Source organism: Neoarius graeffei, chromosome 2 (assembly GCF_027579695.1).
Source record: "Neoarius graeffei isolate fNeoGra1 chromosome 2, fNeoGra1.pri, whole genome shotgun sequence".
Lineage (NCBI taxonomy): Eukaryota > Metazoa > Chordata > Actinopteri > Siluriformes > Ariidae > Neoarius > Neoarius graeffei.
The window spans coordinates 100,665,401-100,686,068 of record NC_083570.1 but is presented as its reverse complement, the minus strand read 5'-3'; the positions used below and the strand labels follow the sequence as shown (position 1 = coordinate 100,686,068).

At 40.9% G+C, this 20,668-nt stretch overlaps 1 protein-coding gene across 1 annotated transcript in view; it reads left to right on the top strand.

Annotated features, from left to right (window-relative positions):
- Positions 1-20,668, top strand: part of gabrb2a (gamma-aminobutyric acid type A receptor subunit beta2a) — a 165,120-nt gene that overhangs the window by 40,879 nt on the left and 103,573 nt on the right. The window contains exon 4 of the mRNA XM_060915286.1: positions 18,160-18,380. Within this exon, the coding sequence (XP_060771269.1) occupies positions 18,160-18,380 (221 nt within the window). The remainder of the gene's footprint in view (positions 1-18,159; positions 18,381-20,668) is intronic.

The window sequence follows — 20,668 nt, the reverse complement described above, 5'->3', positions numbered from 1 at the left end:
CAGTCACCTCAGAGAATCCATAATTTCAACCAGAGCCTCGTAGTGCATCGTATATTTGATTATGATTTTATCCACATTTACTGGATATGAGCAATTGCATGCTCTGATTGGCTACTCTACTATTAGGATATCAGCTCATATACTATGAATAGAGAAAAACAAAATGGCGGAGCGTGTTACTGAAACAACCGAAGGTGAAATAAAAACTCTACTTGTAAACAAAACTCCCAAAAAATACAAAAAAGCAACAAAATATGGAATAAAAGTATTTGATGGTAAGAACATATCTTTTTATATTTTTCAAGAATTATTATTATTATTATAACATTTTTCACAAATTCCTCCTGTCATTTCGCCAGTTTGTTTACATTCTAAGCAGAAATGATTTTGTTGGACATTTTGTATAAAGTTTTTATTTATCGAATTTGCAAAAAATAAAAATAAAAATGCTCTGTTTCTCAAAATCCAGTGAATGTGGAGAGAATAAAACAGTTATTCCGCTCAATCTTGTCGTACATGGGTTAACTCGGTGCTACGTGCGTCATCGGCTGTCAGCTCACGTACGACTCGATTTCGTGGAATAACTGTTAATTATATTGAGAACACATTACACTTTAATTGCACACATACTCACTTCTTTCAACTAATTATATCACTTCTGATGGTCACTAATTTATGGGGTTCACTCCATTTGGAGAGGAGGAATGGGGTGTGAATACTTATACAATGTCTGTCATATTTGAATCCTTTATATTGATTTCTTGCCCACATCAGTATTAGTGACTATATTTGTGTAGATTTATGACATATAATCCCATTTACGTCCATGAGGTTGTAACACTACAAAATGTAGAAAAGTTCAAGGGGGAGGGGGTGAATACTTATGCAAATCCATGTAAAACTGATTTAACAATATGTTACAGGTTATAATGTATTTATATTTCCTTTCAGTTTATGGCCATGCTTTATCCTTCATTCTAAACTAGTAAAAATAATGTACGTTGAGTATTATTCACTGTTCAATATGTTTTTAAATCAAAGTAAAAAGTACAAATGGCCCAGTGACATGTTTACACCATTATCCTCATTAAGAATTAAAGAACTGATGAATATGCATGGATATGGATATGAATTTGAATATGAAAATCATTTTATCCTACAGTTTAAAAGGCATACGAGAAGTTGCTCAACAGTCCTAAATGAATGGCATGTGATTGATGGTAGCAGATGGATCATGTTCAACTCTTTACACAACTGGCTGAGGAAGAGAGGGAGTGAAGAAGAAAACGCAGGATACGTCCACTGATTTGTCCGTGTGAGCTTGTAGTAGCTGAGTGTGTGCGCACTTGGGATTCACTGATGTTGTAGGAGAGTAAACAGAGCCCAAAGAGGCATCTGCTACCATCTGTGACCAGAGCAATTATTCACTCATTCTGCACCGAAGCCATGAGGCGAAAGCCAGACCCAGGTGTTCGTGAGCTCAGCATCTGCCCCAAGGAAACCAAACGCCCCAAACAGCAGCCTTCATGTTACCAAACGCTGGAATGGGGCTCCTCATTGGGCTTTGGTTTCGTTCTAATCCTGAAGCAGTTTTTTTTTTTAAATTTAATTTAATTCAGGTTTATCTATGTATTGCATAATTACCATCAGGATCAAGTTTAACCTGTTCTGCTGTAAAAATGTAAAAATTTCAGCCAGAGAATTTTTTTCCTCCTAATTTATAATGTCTGACACATTTTTGCACAAATACAATTATATCTCACATTTATTGAAAAAGCATTTTGGTTTTAGTACAGGTAGATCAAATGAAGAAAAAGGGGGAATGTACTGTATATGCATATATTATTATTATTATTATTATTATTATTATTATATTCATAGTAGTTGTATGAACAGTGGTAGTACTAACGGTAATAGTTGCCGTAGCAGAAGTTGTATTAATAGTAATAGTAGAACTACAATTATCGACAGTCGATAATTGTCAACACCTTTTCAGATTTACCAATAAAAACAATTTTACAAAGGTGAGTTTCAGTTACAACAGTTATTATTGGTTAATTAATCACCTGGAAGACCCGCCTCACCCTTTGATCTTGTCGTCTGATGACACAGCTCGTTACCTCAGATGGAATTTTTTCAGCACGATCATCAATTTGAGGAAAAATTTGAGGACGTTATCATCACAGGTAAGCATGGTGGAAAGATCATGGACATGTTTTTACTGATCAAATTCACCGATATTTCATGATCTCCTCGTCGAAACCTACTGCGTTTCATACTCTTTCATTTGACAGTCGTCATTTTGTATCTAAACACGCGTTTGAGAAGTCACGTGAGGTGTCGATAATAGTGATCACTTTCACCGGTGTCCACCATTATCGACACGCTGTGGAATTAAGTGGCATTTACATCTGTTAGGGATCGAGCTTTGTGTAAAAAAAAATAAATAAAAGTGCTGTGATTTATAATATTTTTTTTTCCTGATTCATAACAGAATGGAATGTTTATAGAGGATTTGGAATCCTATTGCAATAAATAGAATTAGACCAGAATTAAAATCCTAGCATATAAAAAATTACATGCTTGAAATATTCAGATTTTTCTATTCTATTCAGAATTTTTTAAATTTTTTTTTGCAGTTTGTTGTAAATATCTACCACATATTACAAGATCAGGAAACATTTTATATTTTTACATGTAAATTTAAAATCTCAATTTAAAAAAAAATCGACCTTTGACCTGGATTTTCATGCGGTTACGATGTCAATTGCCTGTTGACATTTATTGGTAAACTACAAAATTAGACATTAATACAAACAACAACAAATGATTAACAAAATGTGATCTACAAAAATACTTAGAAAGTGGGTAGAAAGTGGAACAAAGATTTTCTGACAGGTTAAACATTATCAGTTCATTTGTTTACAAACATTAGAATTACTTCCTCGTTTACATAAACACCGACATCCATATATTTATATAAAAGATATTTTGTACTAAATATAAGTCTATGGCGGTGGCACGGTGGTGTAGTGGTTAGCGCTGTCGCCTCACAGCAAGAAGGTCCTGGGTTCGAGCCCCGTGGCCGGCGAGGGCCTTTCTGTGCGGAGTTTGCATGTTCTCCCCGTGTCCGCGTGGGTTTCCTCCGGGTGCTCCGGTTTCCCCCATAGTCCAAAGACATGCAATAGTCTAAATTGACCGTGAGTGTGAATGGTTGCCTGTGTCTATGTGTCAGCCCTGTGATGACCTGGCAACTTGTCCAGGGTGTACCCTGCCTTTCGCCCGTAGTCAGCTGGGATAGGCTCCAGCTTGCCTGCAACCCTGTAGAAGGATAAAGTGGCTAGAGATAATGAGATGAGATATAAGTCTATGTAAAACAAATTTTAAATAAAAACTATGTTTTGTTAACTTAATACCACAAACCGATTTTTTTTATAAATAATCACCTGGATGTCGATAACTGTGGACAAAGGTGTTGATAATTGTGGAACGGTGTCATGTGGTCTGATATGCTAAGTAACCAGGAATCAACTCATTTTTTTTTTCCAGTGGAAGTTTGAGTAACCGGTCATGCACAATTTATGTATTGAAAGTCTTTTCTACTTTTGCAAAGGTCAAAAGATGGTTAAGGTGTTGATAATTGTAGCCGCTGCTCTAGTAGAAGTACAGTACCAGTCAAAAGTTTGGACACACCGTTTTTTCTTTATTTTTATTAATTAAAAGTCACTTCATGTCTTAGAGTAATGATGGATGTCGTTTCTCTTCACTTACTTGAGCGGTTCTTGACATAATATGGATTACTACAGTTGTGGTGTTGAATAGGGCTATTTACTATTTACTGTTTGATCTCAAATGCATTAAGAAGACAAGATACTCATCCACTAATTACCTTTTGAGAGACACACCTGTTAATTGAAAAGCGTGTTCCAGGTGACTACCTCATGAAGCTGGTTAAGATAATACCAGTAGTGTGGAAAGTGTCATCAAGGTAAACACTGGATACTTTGAAGAATCTAAAATATCAAACGTATTTTTTATTTTAACACGTTTTTTAACCACATAATTCCATATATGTTCCGTATGTTATTTCATAGTTTTGATGTCTTCAGTATTGTTCTACAGCGTAGAAAATAGTCAAAATACAGAAAAAACTATGAATGAGTAGAATGGGGTGTACAACCCCGATTCCAAAAAAATTGGGACAAAGTACAAATTGTAAATAAAAACAGAATGCAATGATGTGGAAGTTTTAAAATTCCATATTTTATTCAGAATAGAACATAGATGGCATATCAAATGTTTAAACTGAGAAAATGTATCATTTAAAGAGAAAAATTAGGTGATTTTAAATTTCATGACAACAACACATCTCAAAAAAGTTGGGACAGGGCCATGTTTACCACTGTGAGACATCCCCTTTTCTCTTTACAACAGTCTGTAAACGTCTGGGGACTGAGGAGACAAGTTGCTCAAGTTTAGGGATAGGAATGTTAACCCATTCTTGTCTAATGTAGGATTCTAGTTGCTCAACTGTCTTAGGTCTTTTTTGTCGTATCTTCCGTTTTATGATGCGCCAAATGTTTTATATGGGTGAAAGATCTGGACTGCAGGCTGGCCAGTTCAGTACCCGGACCCTTCTTCTACGCAGCCATGATGCTATAATTGATGCAGTATGTGGCTTGGCATTGTCATGTTGGAAAATGCAAGGTCTTCCCTGAAAGAGACGTCGTCTGGATGGGAGCATATGTTGCTCTAGAACCTGGATATACCTTTCAGCATTGACGGTGTCTTTCCAGATGTGTAAGCTGCCAATGCCACACGCACTAATGCAACCCCATACCATCAGAGATGCAGGCTTCTGAACTGAGCGCTGATAACAACTTGGGTCGTCCTTCTCCTCTTTAGTCCGAATGACACGGCGTCCCTGATTTCCATAAAGAACTTCAAATTTTGATTCGTCTGACCACAGAACAGTTTTCCACTTTGCCACAGTCCATTTTAAATGAGCCTTGGCCCAGAGAAGATGTCTGCGCTTCTGGATCATGTTTAGATACGGCTTCTTCTTTGAAGAAGTTTAAGTTTTAGCTGGCAACGGCGGATGGCACGGTGAATTGTGTTCACAGATAATGTTCTCTGGAAATATTCCTGAGCCCATTTTGTGATTTCCAATACAGAAGCATGCCTGTATGTGATGCAGTGCCGTCTAAGGACCCGAAGATCACGGGCACCCAGTATGGTTTTCGGGCCTTGACCCTTACGCACAGAGATTCTTCCAGATTCTCTGAATCTTTTGATGATATTATGCACTGTAGATGATGATATGTTCAAACTCTTTGCAATTTTACACTGTCGAACTCATCTCATCTCATCTCATTATCTCTAGCCGCTTTATCCTGTTCTACAGGGTCGCAGGAACCTATCCCAGCTGAGTACGGGCGAAAGGCAGGGTACACCCTGGACATGTCGCCAGGTCATCACAGGGCTGACACATAGACACAGACAACCATTCACACTCACATTCACACCTACGGTCAATTTAGAGTCACCAGTTAACCTAATCTGCATGTCTTTGGACTGTGGGGGAAACCGGAGCACCTGGAGGAAACCCATGCGGCCACGGGGAGAACATGCAAACTCCACACAGAAAGGCCCTCGCCAGCCACGGGGCTCGAACCCGGACCTTCTTGCTGTGAGGCGACAGCGCTAACCACTACACCACCGTGCCGCCACTGTTGAACTCCTTTCTGATATTGCTCCACTCTTTGTCGGCGCAGAATTAGGGGGATTGGTGATCCTCTTCCCATCTTTACTTCTGAGAGCCACTGCCACTCCAAGATGCTCTTTTTATATCCAGTCATGTTAATGACCTATTGCCAGTTGGCCTAATGAGTTGCAATTTGGTCCTCCAGCTGTTCCTTTTTTGTACCTTTAACTTTTCCAGCCTCTTATTGCCCCTGTCCCAACTTTTTTGAGATGTGTTGCTGTCATGAAATTTCAAATGAGCCAATATTTGGCATGAAATTTCAAAATGTCTCACTTTCGACATTTGATATGTTGTCTATGTTCTATTGTGAGTAGAATATCAGTTTTTGAGATTTGTAAATTATTGCATTCCGTTTTTATTTACAATTTGTACTTTGTCCCACCTTTTTTGGAATCGGGGTTGTACAAACTTTTGACTGGTATTGTAGTAAGAGTAGTAGGAGTAGTGATAGCAATATTAGTAGTAGTTTTAACAGTAGTATTAATTGTATTAATAGGAGTAAGAGTAGTAGAAGCAGTAAAAGTAGTACCATTAATAGTAGTAGTAGAAATGCTGGTAGTAATAATGATAGATTTATTAATGGTGGTGGCACACTGGTGTAGTGGTTAGAACTGTTGCCTCACAGCAAGAAGGTTCTAGGTTCGAGCCCAGTGGCTGACGGGGGCCTTTCTATATGGAGTTTGCATGTTCTCCCCGTGTCTGTGTGGGTCTCCTCTGGGTGCTCCGGTTTCCCCCACAGTCCTAAGACATGCAGGTTAGTTAATTGGTGGCTCTAAATTGACTGTGAGTGTGAATGGTTGTTTTGTCTCTATGTGTCAGCCTTGCAATGATTTGGCAACTTGTCCAGGGTGTACTCCACCTCTCGCCCATAGTCAGCTGGGATAGGCTCCAGCTTGCCCATGACCCTGCACAGGATAAGCGGTTATGGATAATGGATGGATGTATTAATAGTAGGCCTAGTGGTGAGCATGCCTACCTCCCCGCAGAGATTGCAAGTTCTACTTGTGGTCAGGTCATACCAAAGGCCATCATTAAAAAATAGTAGCATCTGGAGAGGCAAGCCACAATACAGATGTGAGTAAGGAGTCAAACTCTGGCAGGTACCAGAGGACCAGCCCCCCACTGTAACCCTAGCTGTGCAGGCAAGAGGCCAAGGGCTATGGAAACGGAGATTGGCGCCACACTCATGCGCCTCAAAGAGCTGGTTAGTACTGGGACAGGAGACTGCCTGGGAAGACCAGGTCCTGGCATGGAAGGGACTTTGACTTGACTAGCATCTGGAGAGGCATGCCACAATACAGATGTGAGTAAGGAGTCAAACTCTTGCGGGTACCAGAGGACCAGCCCCCCACTGTATAGGCAAGAGGCCAAGGGCTATGGAAACGGAGATTGGCGCCGCACCCATGTGCCTCAAAGAGATGGTTAGTACTGGGACAGGAGACTGCCTGGGAAGACCAGGTCCTGGCGTGGAAGGGACTTTGACTTGACTAGCATCTGGAGAGGCATGCCACAATACAAATGTGAGTAAGGAGTCAAACTATCGTGGGTACCAGAGGACCAGTCCCCCCACTGTAACCCTAGCTATGTAATAGGTGAAAGGCAGAGGGCTACTGAAATGGAGATTAGCACCGCATGATGTGCCTTGTGGCATGGGCAGGACTTTGATTTGATTGTACTAATAGTAGTAGTAGTATTTAAAGTAAGTAGTAGTGAATGTGCTGTTGTTTGTGTTTTGTATTGTAGAGTGTACTGTAGTTTGTGTTGTACTGCGTACTGTACTGGTGCGATGGGGTTGCTTGACTAGTCACTGAGGGTGCTCTGAAATGTAGGGTTACCTATTAATGTGCCGCCACAGTTTAATTACCTCCACCAAGTATGTTATGCTTTCGGTTTACTACTTGCGAAAATTGAGGATTTTTTCAAGTAGGTTGATTAGGGATGTCCCGATCCGATCACGTGATCGGAAATCGGGCCCGATCACATGGTTTCAGACTCGATCGGAATCGGGCATTGCCTCCCGATCAGAGATCGGATATATATCTATGTAATATATTCTCATTTTTAACACATCAATAGCTATGCGTTGGCACAGAGTGAGACCAGACCTCTTGTCTCAACACAGCAACATCAACGCGTGCGGCATGACATCACTTTGTAGCGGAGACGCTATTGGTTATTGGCTGCCTGTTGCCGGCAAAGTTGAACACGGAAGCAGTTCGAAGCGGAAAGCAAAGAATGAGATCTTTTTTTTTTTTCGTTGGATGACAAAAGAAACGGGCTCAAACCTGAAAGGGTAGAAATGCTTGTTTTCATCAAGAAAAACGTTCATTTCCTTAATTGAAATTACTGTACACCACTGTGAGATGCGTTCTTAAAAGCAAATTACTGGCACTGTGGCACTTTATTTTTTTTTATTTGTTTACATTCCTGCCAGGTATTTTAAGGTTATTTTTTTAAATTTGTTATTTATTGTTCAAACTGCCTCACGTAAGTGCTCTGTTTGCTAACGGAGTTGTTGGATGTTAAAATAAGGTGTTAAATAAAAAATGAGGAACATCCTGGATCCGTTTCTTTCCTCGTCTTTATTTTTTATGGATTATAAGAAGTATCGGATCGGGACTCGGTATCGGCAGATACTCAAAATCAAATGATCGGTATCGGATCGGAGGGCAAAAAAACCTGATCGGGACATCCCTAATGTTGATCTGTCCATTTGTCTGTTTGTTTGTTGGTGCTCTAGCATCGTCAGCCAATCTTCTTGACCAATCATTACCAAAATGCACAGGACAACTCACTAGAGTCACGCAAAGACATCATTAGTTTTTGGTGGGTCAAGGTCAAAGGTCAAGGTTACCAAGGTCAAATCTTGTAAAAACACCTAATCGGCCATAACTTCTGTTTCTTTGTGATTTTCGCAAATATTGTGATCTGCATGAATTTTCATTTGTTTGTTTGCCTGTAAGCAGGATTATACAAAAAACTACAAGCCCAGTTTTTATAAAACTTGGTGGAAAGGTGTAGCATAGGCCAAGGAAGAACCCAGTACATTTTGGATCAGATCCGACTCACAGCATGGCTTGAACAAATTTAGTTTCACTTTCTCTAATGTTGCAACATTTGGCCTTGATAGAGGTCTGTGCTCTCCGAGTGCCCTTATTGAAACACCCACGACACACTTACACACACATACACAGTACCCGCTCTGTGACAGTTACAACGTCATTCTGTGTTAAACACAAGCCAAGATATTCAGCTCACGGGATATACTAGTAGATGTAAGGTTCTTGAGACAGCCTTTGGAAACACACCTCTGAACAGGCCTATAAAATTTCACACAACTAATGCCACACAAGCAGCAAGCAACAGACGCAGAGGTTTGTGCAGCCTCAGATCCTGAGATCACAAACTCATGCTGCCAGTTACCAAGACCTCGACTAATGAATCAACAGTATTCCGTTCCATAGATCTGATGCCATATGAAAGAGCATTGCATAGAGATAACTATAAGGAGTCAGAATTTGTGTCTCAACCGCCAAATGTATTAAATTTATAACTGGCAACATAGGAAGAAATAATACACTTAACATTTGATAGCTTCATAACAAAACAATACATCTGTTTATTGAATCTCTACACGTACAGTAGATGTTTATGAAGTAAAGAAAATCACAATCCGTTATGACATTGCTAATATTTCACAAATGCTAATTTCCAAAAAACAACAACAACAAAAAATTGTGCTCTGGCTGACACAGCATGAAAGTAAGATCAAAAGTTCAATACGTGCCACGCCCATTGGCTGAATCAGATAACCTGTGGTAGCTTTCTGTTTTTTGTCGAAAAATAATCATTTTTGTTGTTGTTGATGTATTTATTTGTTTTTTCAAATGATACATTATATTATTCATACATTAAAAATTCTAAATAAACCACAGAAGTTTCTTGGGGGTGTTAAGGCGGTGCTATGGCTATCCTTGGGGTAGCTACAGCACCCCTAAACCCCTCCCTAGTGCCGCCCATGGCTATAGTGTGTGCTGTAATGTGTAATAATGGAAAGCTTTTTATAGCTATACTCAAGCATGTATCGTATTGTGTGCCGTAGTGATTTTTTTAGCATTTGTTGTAGTGTGTACTGTAGTGTGTAGGGTCGTATATGATGTAGTCTGTGTTGTAGTGTGTACTGGTATTGTGTGGGTGTATGGAAGTGGTGTGGTGTACTGTTAAAGGTGGGATAGACCCATGCACAGATGTAGCCTCATGTGGCCGCTGCATGCGGAGGAAGATCTCCCATCACTCAAGGTGAAGTTGCTCTCTAGAAGAGAGAGAGAGAGCTCAGAGGAAGGGAAGTGTGTCCTGGAGTGTGTGGGCGCTTCGTTATAGATTGACGTTGTTTTAAAAAAAGCAGTGGTTTAAATTCACGAATTAATGTTGTAGGAGTGTTGTGGTAGAACGGTGATTCAGTTGTGAGCATGATTATCAGCACACAGTGTGTTTGTTGTGTTTGTGGACATGGTTTCCTGTACTTCTAGGGACATTTTGATCAAATGTCCCCACCTGAGTTGGAGTATTGAACAGTTTTGACCTTGGGGGGATATTTGGCAGGTTCTGATAAGGAATTATTATTATTATTATTATTATTACAACAACTGCAAGTTTTATGAGTAGAACCAAAATGTTTCTTTTTGGTCTCTGAGGGTGAAGATAGGGTGCACACACACACAGATAGGGTGCACACACACACACACACATATATATACATATATACAATGGTGCTTGAAAGTTTGTGAACCCTTTAGAAATTTCTATATTTCTGCATAAATATAACCTAAAACAACATCAGATTTTCACACAAGTCCTAAAAGTAGATAAAGATAATCCAGTTAAACAAATGAGACAAAAATATTATACTTGGTCATTTATTTATTGAGGAAAATGATCCAATATTACATATCTGTGAGTGGCAAAAGTATGTGAACCTTTGCTTTCAGTATCTGGTGTGACCCCCTTGTGCAGCAATAACTACAACTAAACATTTCCGGTAACTGTTGATCAGTCCTGCACACCGGCTTGGAGGAATTTTAGCCCATTCCTCCGTACAGAACAGCTTCAACTCTGGGATGTTGGTGGGTTTCCTCACATGAACTACTCGCTTCAGATCCTTCCACAACATTTCAATTGGATTAAGGTCAGGACTTTGACTTGGCCATTCCAAAACATTAACTTTATTCTTCTTTGACCATTCTTTGGTAGAACGACTTGTGTGCTTAGGATCGTTGTCTTGCTGCATGACCCACCTTCTCTTGAGATTCAGTTCATGGACAGATGTCCTGACATTTTCCTTTAGAATTCGCTGCTATAATTCAGAATTCATTGTTCCATCAATGATGGTAAGCCGTCCTGGCCCAGATGCAGCAAAACAGGCCCAAACCATGAAACTACCACCACCATGTTTCACAGATGGGATAAGGTTCTTATGCTGGAATGCAGTGTTTTCCTTTCTCCAAACATAACGCTTCTCATTTAAGCCAAAAAGTTATATTTTGGTCTTATCCGTCCACAACACATTTTTCCAATAGCCTTCTGGCTTGTCCATGTCATCTTTAGCAAACTGCAGATGAGCAGCAATGTTCTTTTTGGAGAGCTTTAGCTTTCTCCTTGCAACCCTGCCATGCACACCATTGTTGTTCAGTGTTCTCCTGATGGTGGACTCATGAACATTAACATTAGCCAATGTAAGAGAGGCCTTCAGTTGCTTAGAAGTTACCCTGGGGTCCTTTGTGACCTCGCCGACTATTACACGCCTTGCTCTTGGAGTGATCTTTGTTGGTCGACCACTCCTGGGGAGGGTAACAATGGTCTTGAATTTCCTCCATTTGTATACAATCTGTCTGACTGTGGATTGGTGGAGTCCAAACTCTTTAGAGATGGTTTTGTAACCTTTTCCAGCCTGATGAGCATCAACAACGCTTTTTCTGAGGTCCTCAGAAATCTCCTTTGTTTGTGCCATGATACACTTCCACAAACATGTGTTGTGAAGATCAGACTTTGATAGATCCCTGTTCTTTAAATAAAACAGGGTGCCCACTCACACCTGATTGTCATCCCATTGATTGAAAACACCTGACTCTAACTTCACCTTCAAATTAACTGCTAATCTTAGAGGTTCACATACTTTTGCCACTCACAAATATGTAACATTGGATCATTTTCCTCAATAAATAAATGACCAAGTATAATATTTTTGTCTCATTTGTTTAACTGGGTTCTCTTTGTCTACTTTTAGGACTTGGGTGAAAATATGAGGATGTTTTAGGTCATATTTATGCAGCAATATAGAAAATTCTAAAGGTTTCACAAACTTTCAAGCACCACTGTGTGTGTGTGTATATATATATATATATATATATATATATATATATATATATATATATAGTTGTGGTCAGAAGTTTACATACAGTGACATGAACATCATGGCAATATTTGGGCTTTCAGTAATTTCTTTGAACTGTTCGTTTTCTGTTGCAAAATGATTCTACAGCGTACATCTTTAATAAAAAAAAAACTAACTAGAATTTGGCGCACAAGTTTTAATTTTCTTTGGGTTTTCTGAAATCAACACGGGGTCAAAATTATACATACAGGGTCAAAAATTAACATACGCTCACTTAATTCAGAGGTTATTAATTATTAATACAGCACACCTAATATGTGAGTAAAATGTCTCTTCACAAGATTCACCTTGACCAAACATTTTTATTTACCATGAACAAGCTTCTGGCAGAATTCTGGTTGGATATTTCATGACTCTTCATGGTAGAATTGGTAGAGTTCGATTAATTTTCTTTTTCTTGGCATGGACTCGACTTATAAGCATGGTCCATATATTTTCAATAGCGTTGAAGTCAGGACTTGTTTTAAGCTTAATGTTAGCCTGCTTTCTCCTCCACAACCAGCTCTGATGTGTGTTTGGGTTCACTGTCCTGTTGTAACTCCCAAGTCCCAAGTCATGTTCAAGTTTCTGATGGTTTATGCTGAAGAATTCTGAGGTAGTCCTCCTTCTTCATTATTCCATCCACTTTACGCAATGAACCAGTTCCACTGGCAGCAAAACAGCCCCAGAGCATGATCGTACCACCACCACCAGCTGGTACAGTGTCCCTCTGTACCGTACATGGTGGTCATTGTGGCCAAACAACTCAATCTTTGTCTCATCTGACCATACAGCTATCCTCCAGAAGGCTTTTTCTTTGTCCGTGTGGTCAGCTTCAAACTTTAGTTAAGCTTGAAGGTGTCAATTTTGGAGCAGAGGGTTATTTCTTGGATAGCAGCCTCTTAGTCCATGTTGATATAAAACTCACTGAACAGTAGACAGTGATCCATCAGCTTCCAGTTCATGGCAAGGCTGTGCCATGGTGGTTCCCAGGTTGTTCCTGACCATCCAAACCAATTTCCTTTCAGCTGAGGGTGACAGTTTGGTTTTCTTGAAGCAAAGTGGCTTGGCAAAGTGACTACACCTCACAATAACTTGGATACAATTGTTTGAACTGATCTTGGAATTTGCAGTTGTTTAGAAATGGCTCCAAGAGACATTCCGGAGTTGTGTACATCTGTGGTCCTCTTTCTCAGATCTGCACCGAGCTCCTTGGACTTTCCCATTTTACTGTGTGTTGGTCAATCCAATGAGTGCTGTAAACAAGCCCTTTTTATGAAGGCATAGAGAAGCTACCAGCTGTAGTCAATCATGATCACGAACAGGAGTTTAGGAGACCTGGGCCTTGGCAAGATAAGAGACATTTTGGAAGTTTCAGCACCTCTGAATTAATAATCTAAGTGAGCGTATGTAAATTTTTGACCCTGTATGTATAATTTTGACCCTGTGTTGATTTCAGAAAACCCAAAGAAAATTAAAACTTGTGCACCAAATTCTATTGTTTTTTTTAATTTAAAGATGTACTGTATGCTGTACATTCTGCCACAGAAAAAGAACAGTTCAAAGAAATTACTGAAAGCCCAAATATTGCCATGACATTCATGTAACTGTATGTAAACTTCTGACCACAAATATATATATATATATATATATATATATATATATATATATATATATATATATATATATATATATATATATATGTGTGTGTGTGTGTGTGTGTGAAACAAATGAAAATGTGTGCATAATATATTATGCACACGTTAATTTCATTTGTTTCATTGCCCGTTCATCCTGAAGTGGATGCCATGTGTATATGTGTTGTCCAGCTGGGGTCCTTCAGAAGAGCAGCGCAGCTTTGTCTTCCCCTACAGGACGTTCATCAGCGTGGTATTTTGAGCAGATGATAGCTGGGTTTAAAACCTCCCTTTCAGGTCATTGCCAAAGGAGTAAAGAGGAATCGAAGGTTCTGAAATGCCCCCATAACACACACACACACACACACACACAGAGCCCCATTTAATACTACTCAGACTAAGAAAGTGGTCCTTAACCTCTACCTTCTATTCTGATCAATATAATCCCCAAAAACATGTTCAAATGGCTGATGTTTTTACATCTGAAACAAAAAGATGATGCTAATGACTTTTCCATTCCGTCCGTCTATTATTTACACTCCCACCTGTACACACACGTCTATCAGGAGAGCTTCTTGCTAGGGGTGAGTGTTTGAACAGTATTTGCTGTTCAAATATCTGCATTTTTCAGTGAACAGAATTCAATATACTGTTATGTTCCTTAATCATTTCTATCCTGGTGGGTGTGGTCTATTCCAGAATGACTCCACCTATCCACAGGGCACAAGGGCTCACTGAATGGTTTATCAAGAATAAAAATGATGTAAATTATATCATAGACAAACAATATATGGGGAAGCCATGGCCTAATGGTTAGAGAAGGAGCTGTGGGACTGAAAGGTTGCTGGTTTGATTCCCTGGACCAGCAGGAATGACTGAAGTGCCCTTGAGTAAGGCACCTAACCCCTAATTACTCCCCAGGCTGCTCTGGGTATGTTATATGTCACTCTGGATAAGAGCGTCTGCTGAATTCCTGTAATGTATTGTGATGACAAAACATTAAAGACAGTGTGATTATTTAATGCAGCCTTAAATACAGTGTAACAGATTGTAATTAAAATATTTATTTGTAAACATTTCTTTTTTCGTTTGTGTTTGTTAATTAATTAATTAACATATAACATAACATAAATATAATTGTTATTTATTTATTTTTCCAAATGTGGACTAAATATGCAGCATATTTTTTTACACTATTTAATTTAAAAATATTTTATTGTATAAAATGTATTGTTTGTTTGTTTATTAATTAATTTAAGAATTTAGATAACATAATTGTCCACTGTGGACTAAAGTTTATTTCTGCAGATGAGGGATTTTTCTTATCCAGTTATTGATTTACGTCTTTATTTATTGGGGGTCACCACAAAAGGAGTCCAGTGTCATGATTTGAAACGAGAGTACGTCAAAACAAACAAACAAAAAGTACCACATACCGTATTGTTTTTCTTATTTTGCCATAAATACATTCCTTAACCTATACTGTATCAGTCACCAAAATATTATAGTCTAAAACAACCTATAAATATGACTTTGTAGGCCAAATAAATACGTGCTACACATTAATTTACACATCACAAAGTTTACAGCAGATTTTCTCCAAACTTCATTTTGTGTTCAGATGATGATGCCGGCGGCATGGTGGTGTAGTGGTTAGCGCTGTCGCCTCACAGCAAGAAGGTCCTGGGTTCGAGCCCCGGGGCCGGCGAGGGCCTTTCTGTGCGGAGTTTGCATGTTCTCCCCATGTCTGCGTGGGTTTCCTCCGGGTGCTCCGGTTTCCCCCACAGTCCAAAGACATGCAGGTTAGGTTAACTGGTGACTCTAAATTGACCGTAGGTGTGAGTGTGAATGGTTGTCTGTGTCTATGTGTCAGCCCTGTGATGACCTGGCGACTTGTCCAGGGTGTACCCCGCCTTTCGCCCATAGTCAGCTGGGATAGGCTCCAGCTTGCCTGCAACCCTGTAGAAGGATAAAGCGGCTAGAGATAATGAGATGAGATGATGATGCCTTAAACATTTATACTAATTCCTCTGGATTAGCTGCTCCAAATTTAACAAATAACCCCCTTTTTTTTTTAAAGATAATTATTTGTAGATTTTGAAAATCGAATAAAAACAACTTTTCATTTAGTGGGGACACGCCCCATTTGTGCCTGAATCCTAAAACATCTGACCCCATGACAATCCTAAATACATTCCTGAACTGTAGTCTAATCATTTTCATGATTTGATTTGAGGCAGCACGGTGGTGTAGTGGTTAGTGCTGTCGCCTCACAGCAAGAAGGTCCGGGTTTGAGCCCCGTGGCTGGCGAGGGCCTTTCTGTGCGGAGTTTGCATGTTCTGTCCGTGTGGGTTTCCTCCGGGTGCTCCAGTTTCCCCCACAGTCCAAAGACATGCAGGTTAGGTTAACTGGTGACTCTAAATTGACCGTAGGTGTGAATGTGAGTGTGAATGATTGTCTGTGTCTATGTGTCAGCCCTGTGATGACCTGGCGACTTGTCCAGGGTGTACCCCGCCTTTCGCCCGTAGTCAGCTGGGATAGGCTCCAGCTTGCCTGCGACCCTGTAGAACAGGATAAAGCGGCTACAGATAATGAGATGAGATTTGATTTGATTTTTGAATATCCATCATTCCCAGACAGATATTAATGTTAGAACTGAAACGCAGCATATAAACCGCTTGTGTTAAGACATTATGCTAAACAATCTTCATGTCAGTTTACTCAACTTTTCACTTCGTATTGCTTATTCTTTTAACTTTCCAAAATATCTCCAGAAATATATCTTTTTTTTCCCATTCTGACAGACAGAGGCTAATTAGCAGCGTGAACCCTAGCATGGAGCCTGTCTCTCATAAACTCTGTCAAAAAATAATATCCTCATTTTTCCATAATGTCACGAAACTGTAGTGTGTAGTCCTGTTTATCCAGTACTACTTCACTGAGGAGTATAATGACCTCCATATGATTGAGCACAGAGTGAACTTGGAGACAACACCTATTTCTCTGGGACAGAAATAACCATAAATAATATAGCTCAAGGGGCGGCATGGTGGTGTAGTGGTTAGCACTGTCGCCTCACAGCAAGAAGGTCCTGGGTTCGAGCCCAGTGGCCGACGGGGGCCTTTCTGTGTGGAGTTTGCATGTTCTCCACATGTCTGCGTGGGTTTCCTCTGGGTGCTCTGGTTTCCCCCACAGTCCAAAGACATGCAGGTTAGGTTAATTGGTGACTCTAAATTGACCGTAGGTGTGAATAGTTGCTTGTCTCTATGTCAGCCCTGCGATGATCTGCTGACTTGTCCAGGGTGTACCCCGCCTCTCACCCATAGTCAGCTGAGATAGGCTCCAGCTTGCCCGTGACCCTGCACAGGATAAGCGGCTACAGATAATGGATGAATATAGCTCAATATTTTTAAAACATAGCTCCTTTTAATGTTGCCTTGCTTTACACGAGGGGCAATAACACCTGTTTATGTCCTCATATTCTCTGTGCTTCAACACCACACGCTCAGGCAGAAAACTATCTAAAATCCCTAATTTGTGCTTTTCCATAGATATTGTTTATTGTCCTAATAACTGAGTTAATGATCAGGTATACGCTCACTGGCCACTTTACTAGGAACTTGTTCTTGTTCTAAGATCCCTGTTCTTAGCTGCAGGAGTGGAACCCAATGTGGTCTTCTGCTGTTGCGTGCTGAGATGCTTTTCTGCTCACCATGGTTGTAAAGAGTTGCTATGAGTTACTATATCATTCCTGGCCAAAAAGCTTGAACCAATCTGTCCATGCATGTTCTGTGGGTGTTTTTTGTTTTTCGCACCATTCTGTGTAAACTCTAGGACTGTTGTGTGTGAAAACCCCAGGAGATCAGCAGTTTCTGAAATACTCAAAGCAGTCCATCTGGCTTAAACCAACATCCATGCCACAGTGAAAGAAAGTCACACTTTGAGATCACAGTTTTTCCCATTCTGATGTTTGAAATGAACTGAAGCTTTTGATTTGTATCTGCATGATTTTATGCATCAAGGGATTGGCTGATTAGATAACCACATAAAACAGCAGGTGTATGGATGTTCCTCATAAAGCGGCCGGTGAGTGTATAATGCAGTTATGGTTTGGCTAAGGTTCAACTCGGCTAGGTAGCAACCTCCAAGATGGAGCTGACGGCGGTATTAGCATGAAAGTTGAAGCTTTGGAAGCTAATTGTTTGAGTTGAGTCAGACTAGAGGACTAAAGTGCCGTTGCATCACTTTTTAGCTAATTTAGTGCTAGCTGGTGGATTTAGTTGGTGGATTATTACTTTGACCTGTTTGGTTTTCTATGTCATTTACAGGACTACACCCTGACCATGTATTTCCAGCAGGCATGGCGGGACAAGCGTCTCTCGTACTCGGAGATCCCTCTGAACCTGACGCTGGACAACCGTGTAGCCGATCAGCTATGGGTGCCTGACACATACTTCCTCAATGACAAGAAGTCCTTCGTGCACGGTGTCACGGTCAAGAACCGCATGATTCGCCTGCATCCCGATGGCACCGTGCTGTATGGATTGAGGTAGAGTTTTTCTGTCTCTTTATCATCCCTATCTAACCAGCACACATCTCGAATCAGTAGTCACGTAATTCAGCAATACATTCTGTTTGGAAGCACCTTTGAGACCATCTGTTCTGACGTGTGTATATTCTGTTTCTTTCCTCATTCATTTTAATGGGCCCATGTCAGCATCTGTATTTAATCGGGACAGATTATCAGCTGAACTGCTGTGTTTGTTCACTGGTCGGTCAGCAGTTTTTTTTTGTTTCTTCAAACATTTAAACATCTGCACTGCAGCACATCATTCAAAGCTGCTGTGGTGCACAGATCAATAAAGGTAATTCATGACTCTCCACTATGAAAGGGTTTATGTAAGCTAATGTGTAATTTATATAATGATGGCGCAGGGATAGGACATGATCCAGTAGGGGCGCACAACAGGCGGCAGGGAAGCGGCTCATGATAAGACCATGGGGAGAAAAGTGAACAATATTTAACAGTGTAGAGAGTGTGTGAGCTTCAGTGTTAGCACCATATACTTCTGAAGCTTGTCTGGCAATGAGAAAATGTTCATGCAACAAGCCAGGGTTTCGTCTACAGTATGGTGTAATCAGGGGCACTAACGGAGTTTTTCCTTCCTGATGTTGGGGGTTTAGTGAAAGCCCTGATCAAGTTGCTTGAAATGGGGCACTGTTTGAAGCAGCAGTGGGTATATGCTTGTGTATGAGTGTGTGTGTGTGTGTGTGTGTGTGTGTTTTAAAGGGAATGATTGCCTGTTACTCCACAGACACACTGCTTCCTAAGCATTTAATTACCAGGAGATTCTCAGTTTGCCTATCAGACAGCAGAAGGCAGATGTGATTATCCTGCTGCTATACGATCTCAGCTAATATCCTGTTCAGGTAAAAGCTAACAGGCCCTGACATGCAGCAAGTCAAAACACAGCCAGTGTGCTCTCACTAGGGGTGTGTATCTCTCCTTATGAGATTAGGAAGCACATCTCAGTCAGATGTATGAAATAAATATTTAAAGCAGACAATGATTCAGTATAGCTTAGAACTGTTTTCAGTGACATACAGTGGAATTCATTATTGCACAGACAACTCAATTATAATTTTGAAAAATTGGCAGCTCTGAAAGGTCAAAGGCCACACCTCCTTTGGGGGGGCTGACAGTCGCACAGGCCTCGCCAACTTCGGAGAGACCAACAGTCACACAGGCTTTGCCAGCGTTGGAGGGCCGACAGTGTCACAAAGGCCATGCCTCCTTCAGTGCACCCTATGGTCACACAAGCCTCGCTTCCTTCAGGGGGACTGAAGTTCACACAGGCCTTGCCTCCTTCAGGGGGGCTGACAGTCTCACAGGCCTCGCCAACTTCAGAGGGATCAACAGTGTCACAAAGGCCATGCTTCCTTCAGTGCACCCTACAAGCTTTGCTTCCTTCAGGGGGGCCAATGGACGCACAGGCCTCGCCTCCTTTGGGGGGGGGGGGGGGGGGGGGGGTCGCACAGGCCTTGCCTCCTTCAGGGGGGCCAACAGTCACACAGGCCTCGGCTCCTTCGGGGGGGCGACAGTCACACAGGCCTCAGCTCCTTCAGGGGGACCGATGGTGACACCGGCCTTGGCTCATTCAGTGGGTCTGACGGTTGTTGGGTCCGACGGTTGTACAAACCTCGGCTTGTACAAACCGTCGGACCTTTGTTGGGTCCGACGGTTGTATAAACCTCAGCTCCTTCAGTGGGTCCGATGGTTGCACAGGCCTCGGCTCCTTCAGGGGGACCGACAGTCACACAGGCCACGCCTCATTCAGGAGGGCTGATGGTCACATAGGCCATGCCTCCTTCAGGGGGACCAACAGTGTCATAAAGGCCATGCCTCTTTCAGGGGGTCTGTTGGCCACACAGGCCTCACTTCCTTCAGGGTGACCGACAGTGTCACAAAGGCCACACCTCCTTCAGGGGGCCCGATGGCCACACAGGCCATGCCTCCTTCAGGGGGGACAATGGTTGAACAAGCCATGCCTCATTCAGGTCTGAATATGGATCAATTTTTTTTTCTCACAAAAATTGACATTTCTAAATCTCAGGAAACCCAGGAAAAGAATTGTAGGATTCTTACTCTTTAATGAAACTGCAGTGGAACAGAAAAAGAAAAATATACCATAAATATTTGCAAGGATAGTTTTATTATCTACTGTATATACAATTTAATGATATAAAATTAAGGCATCTAAACCTCACAATGTAGTGATTATATAAGTGGAGTAGAGCAACAAAAACAAGCAATTTTTCTGCCATGGTCATTATGTG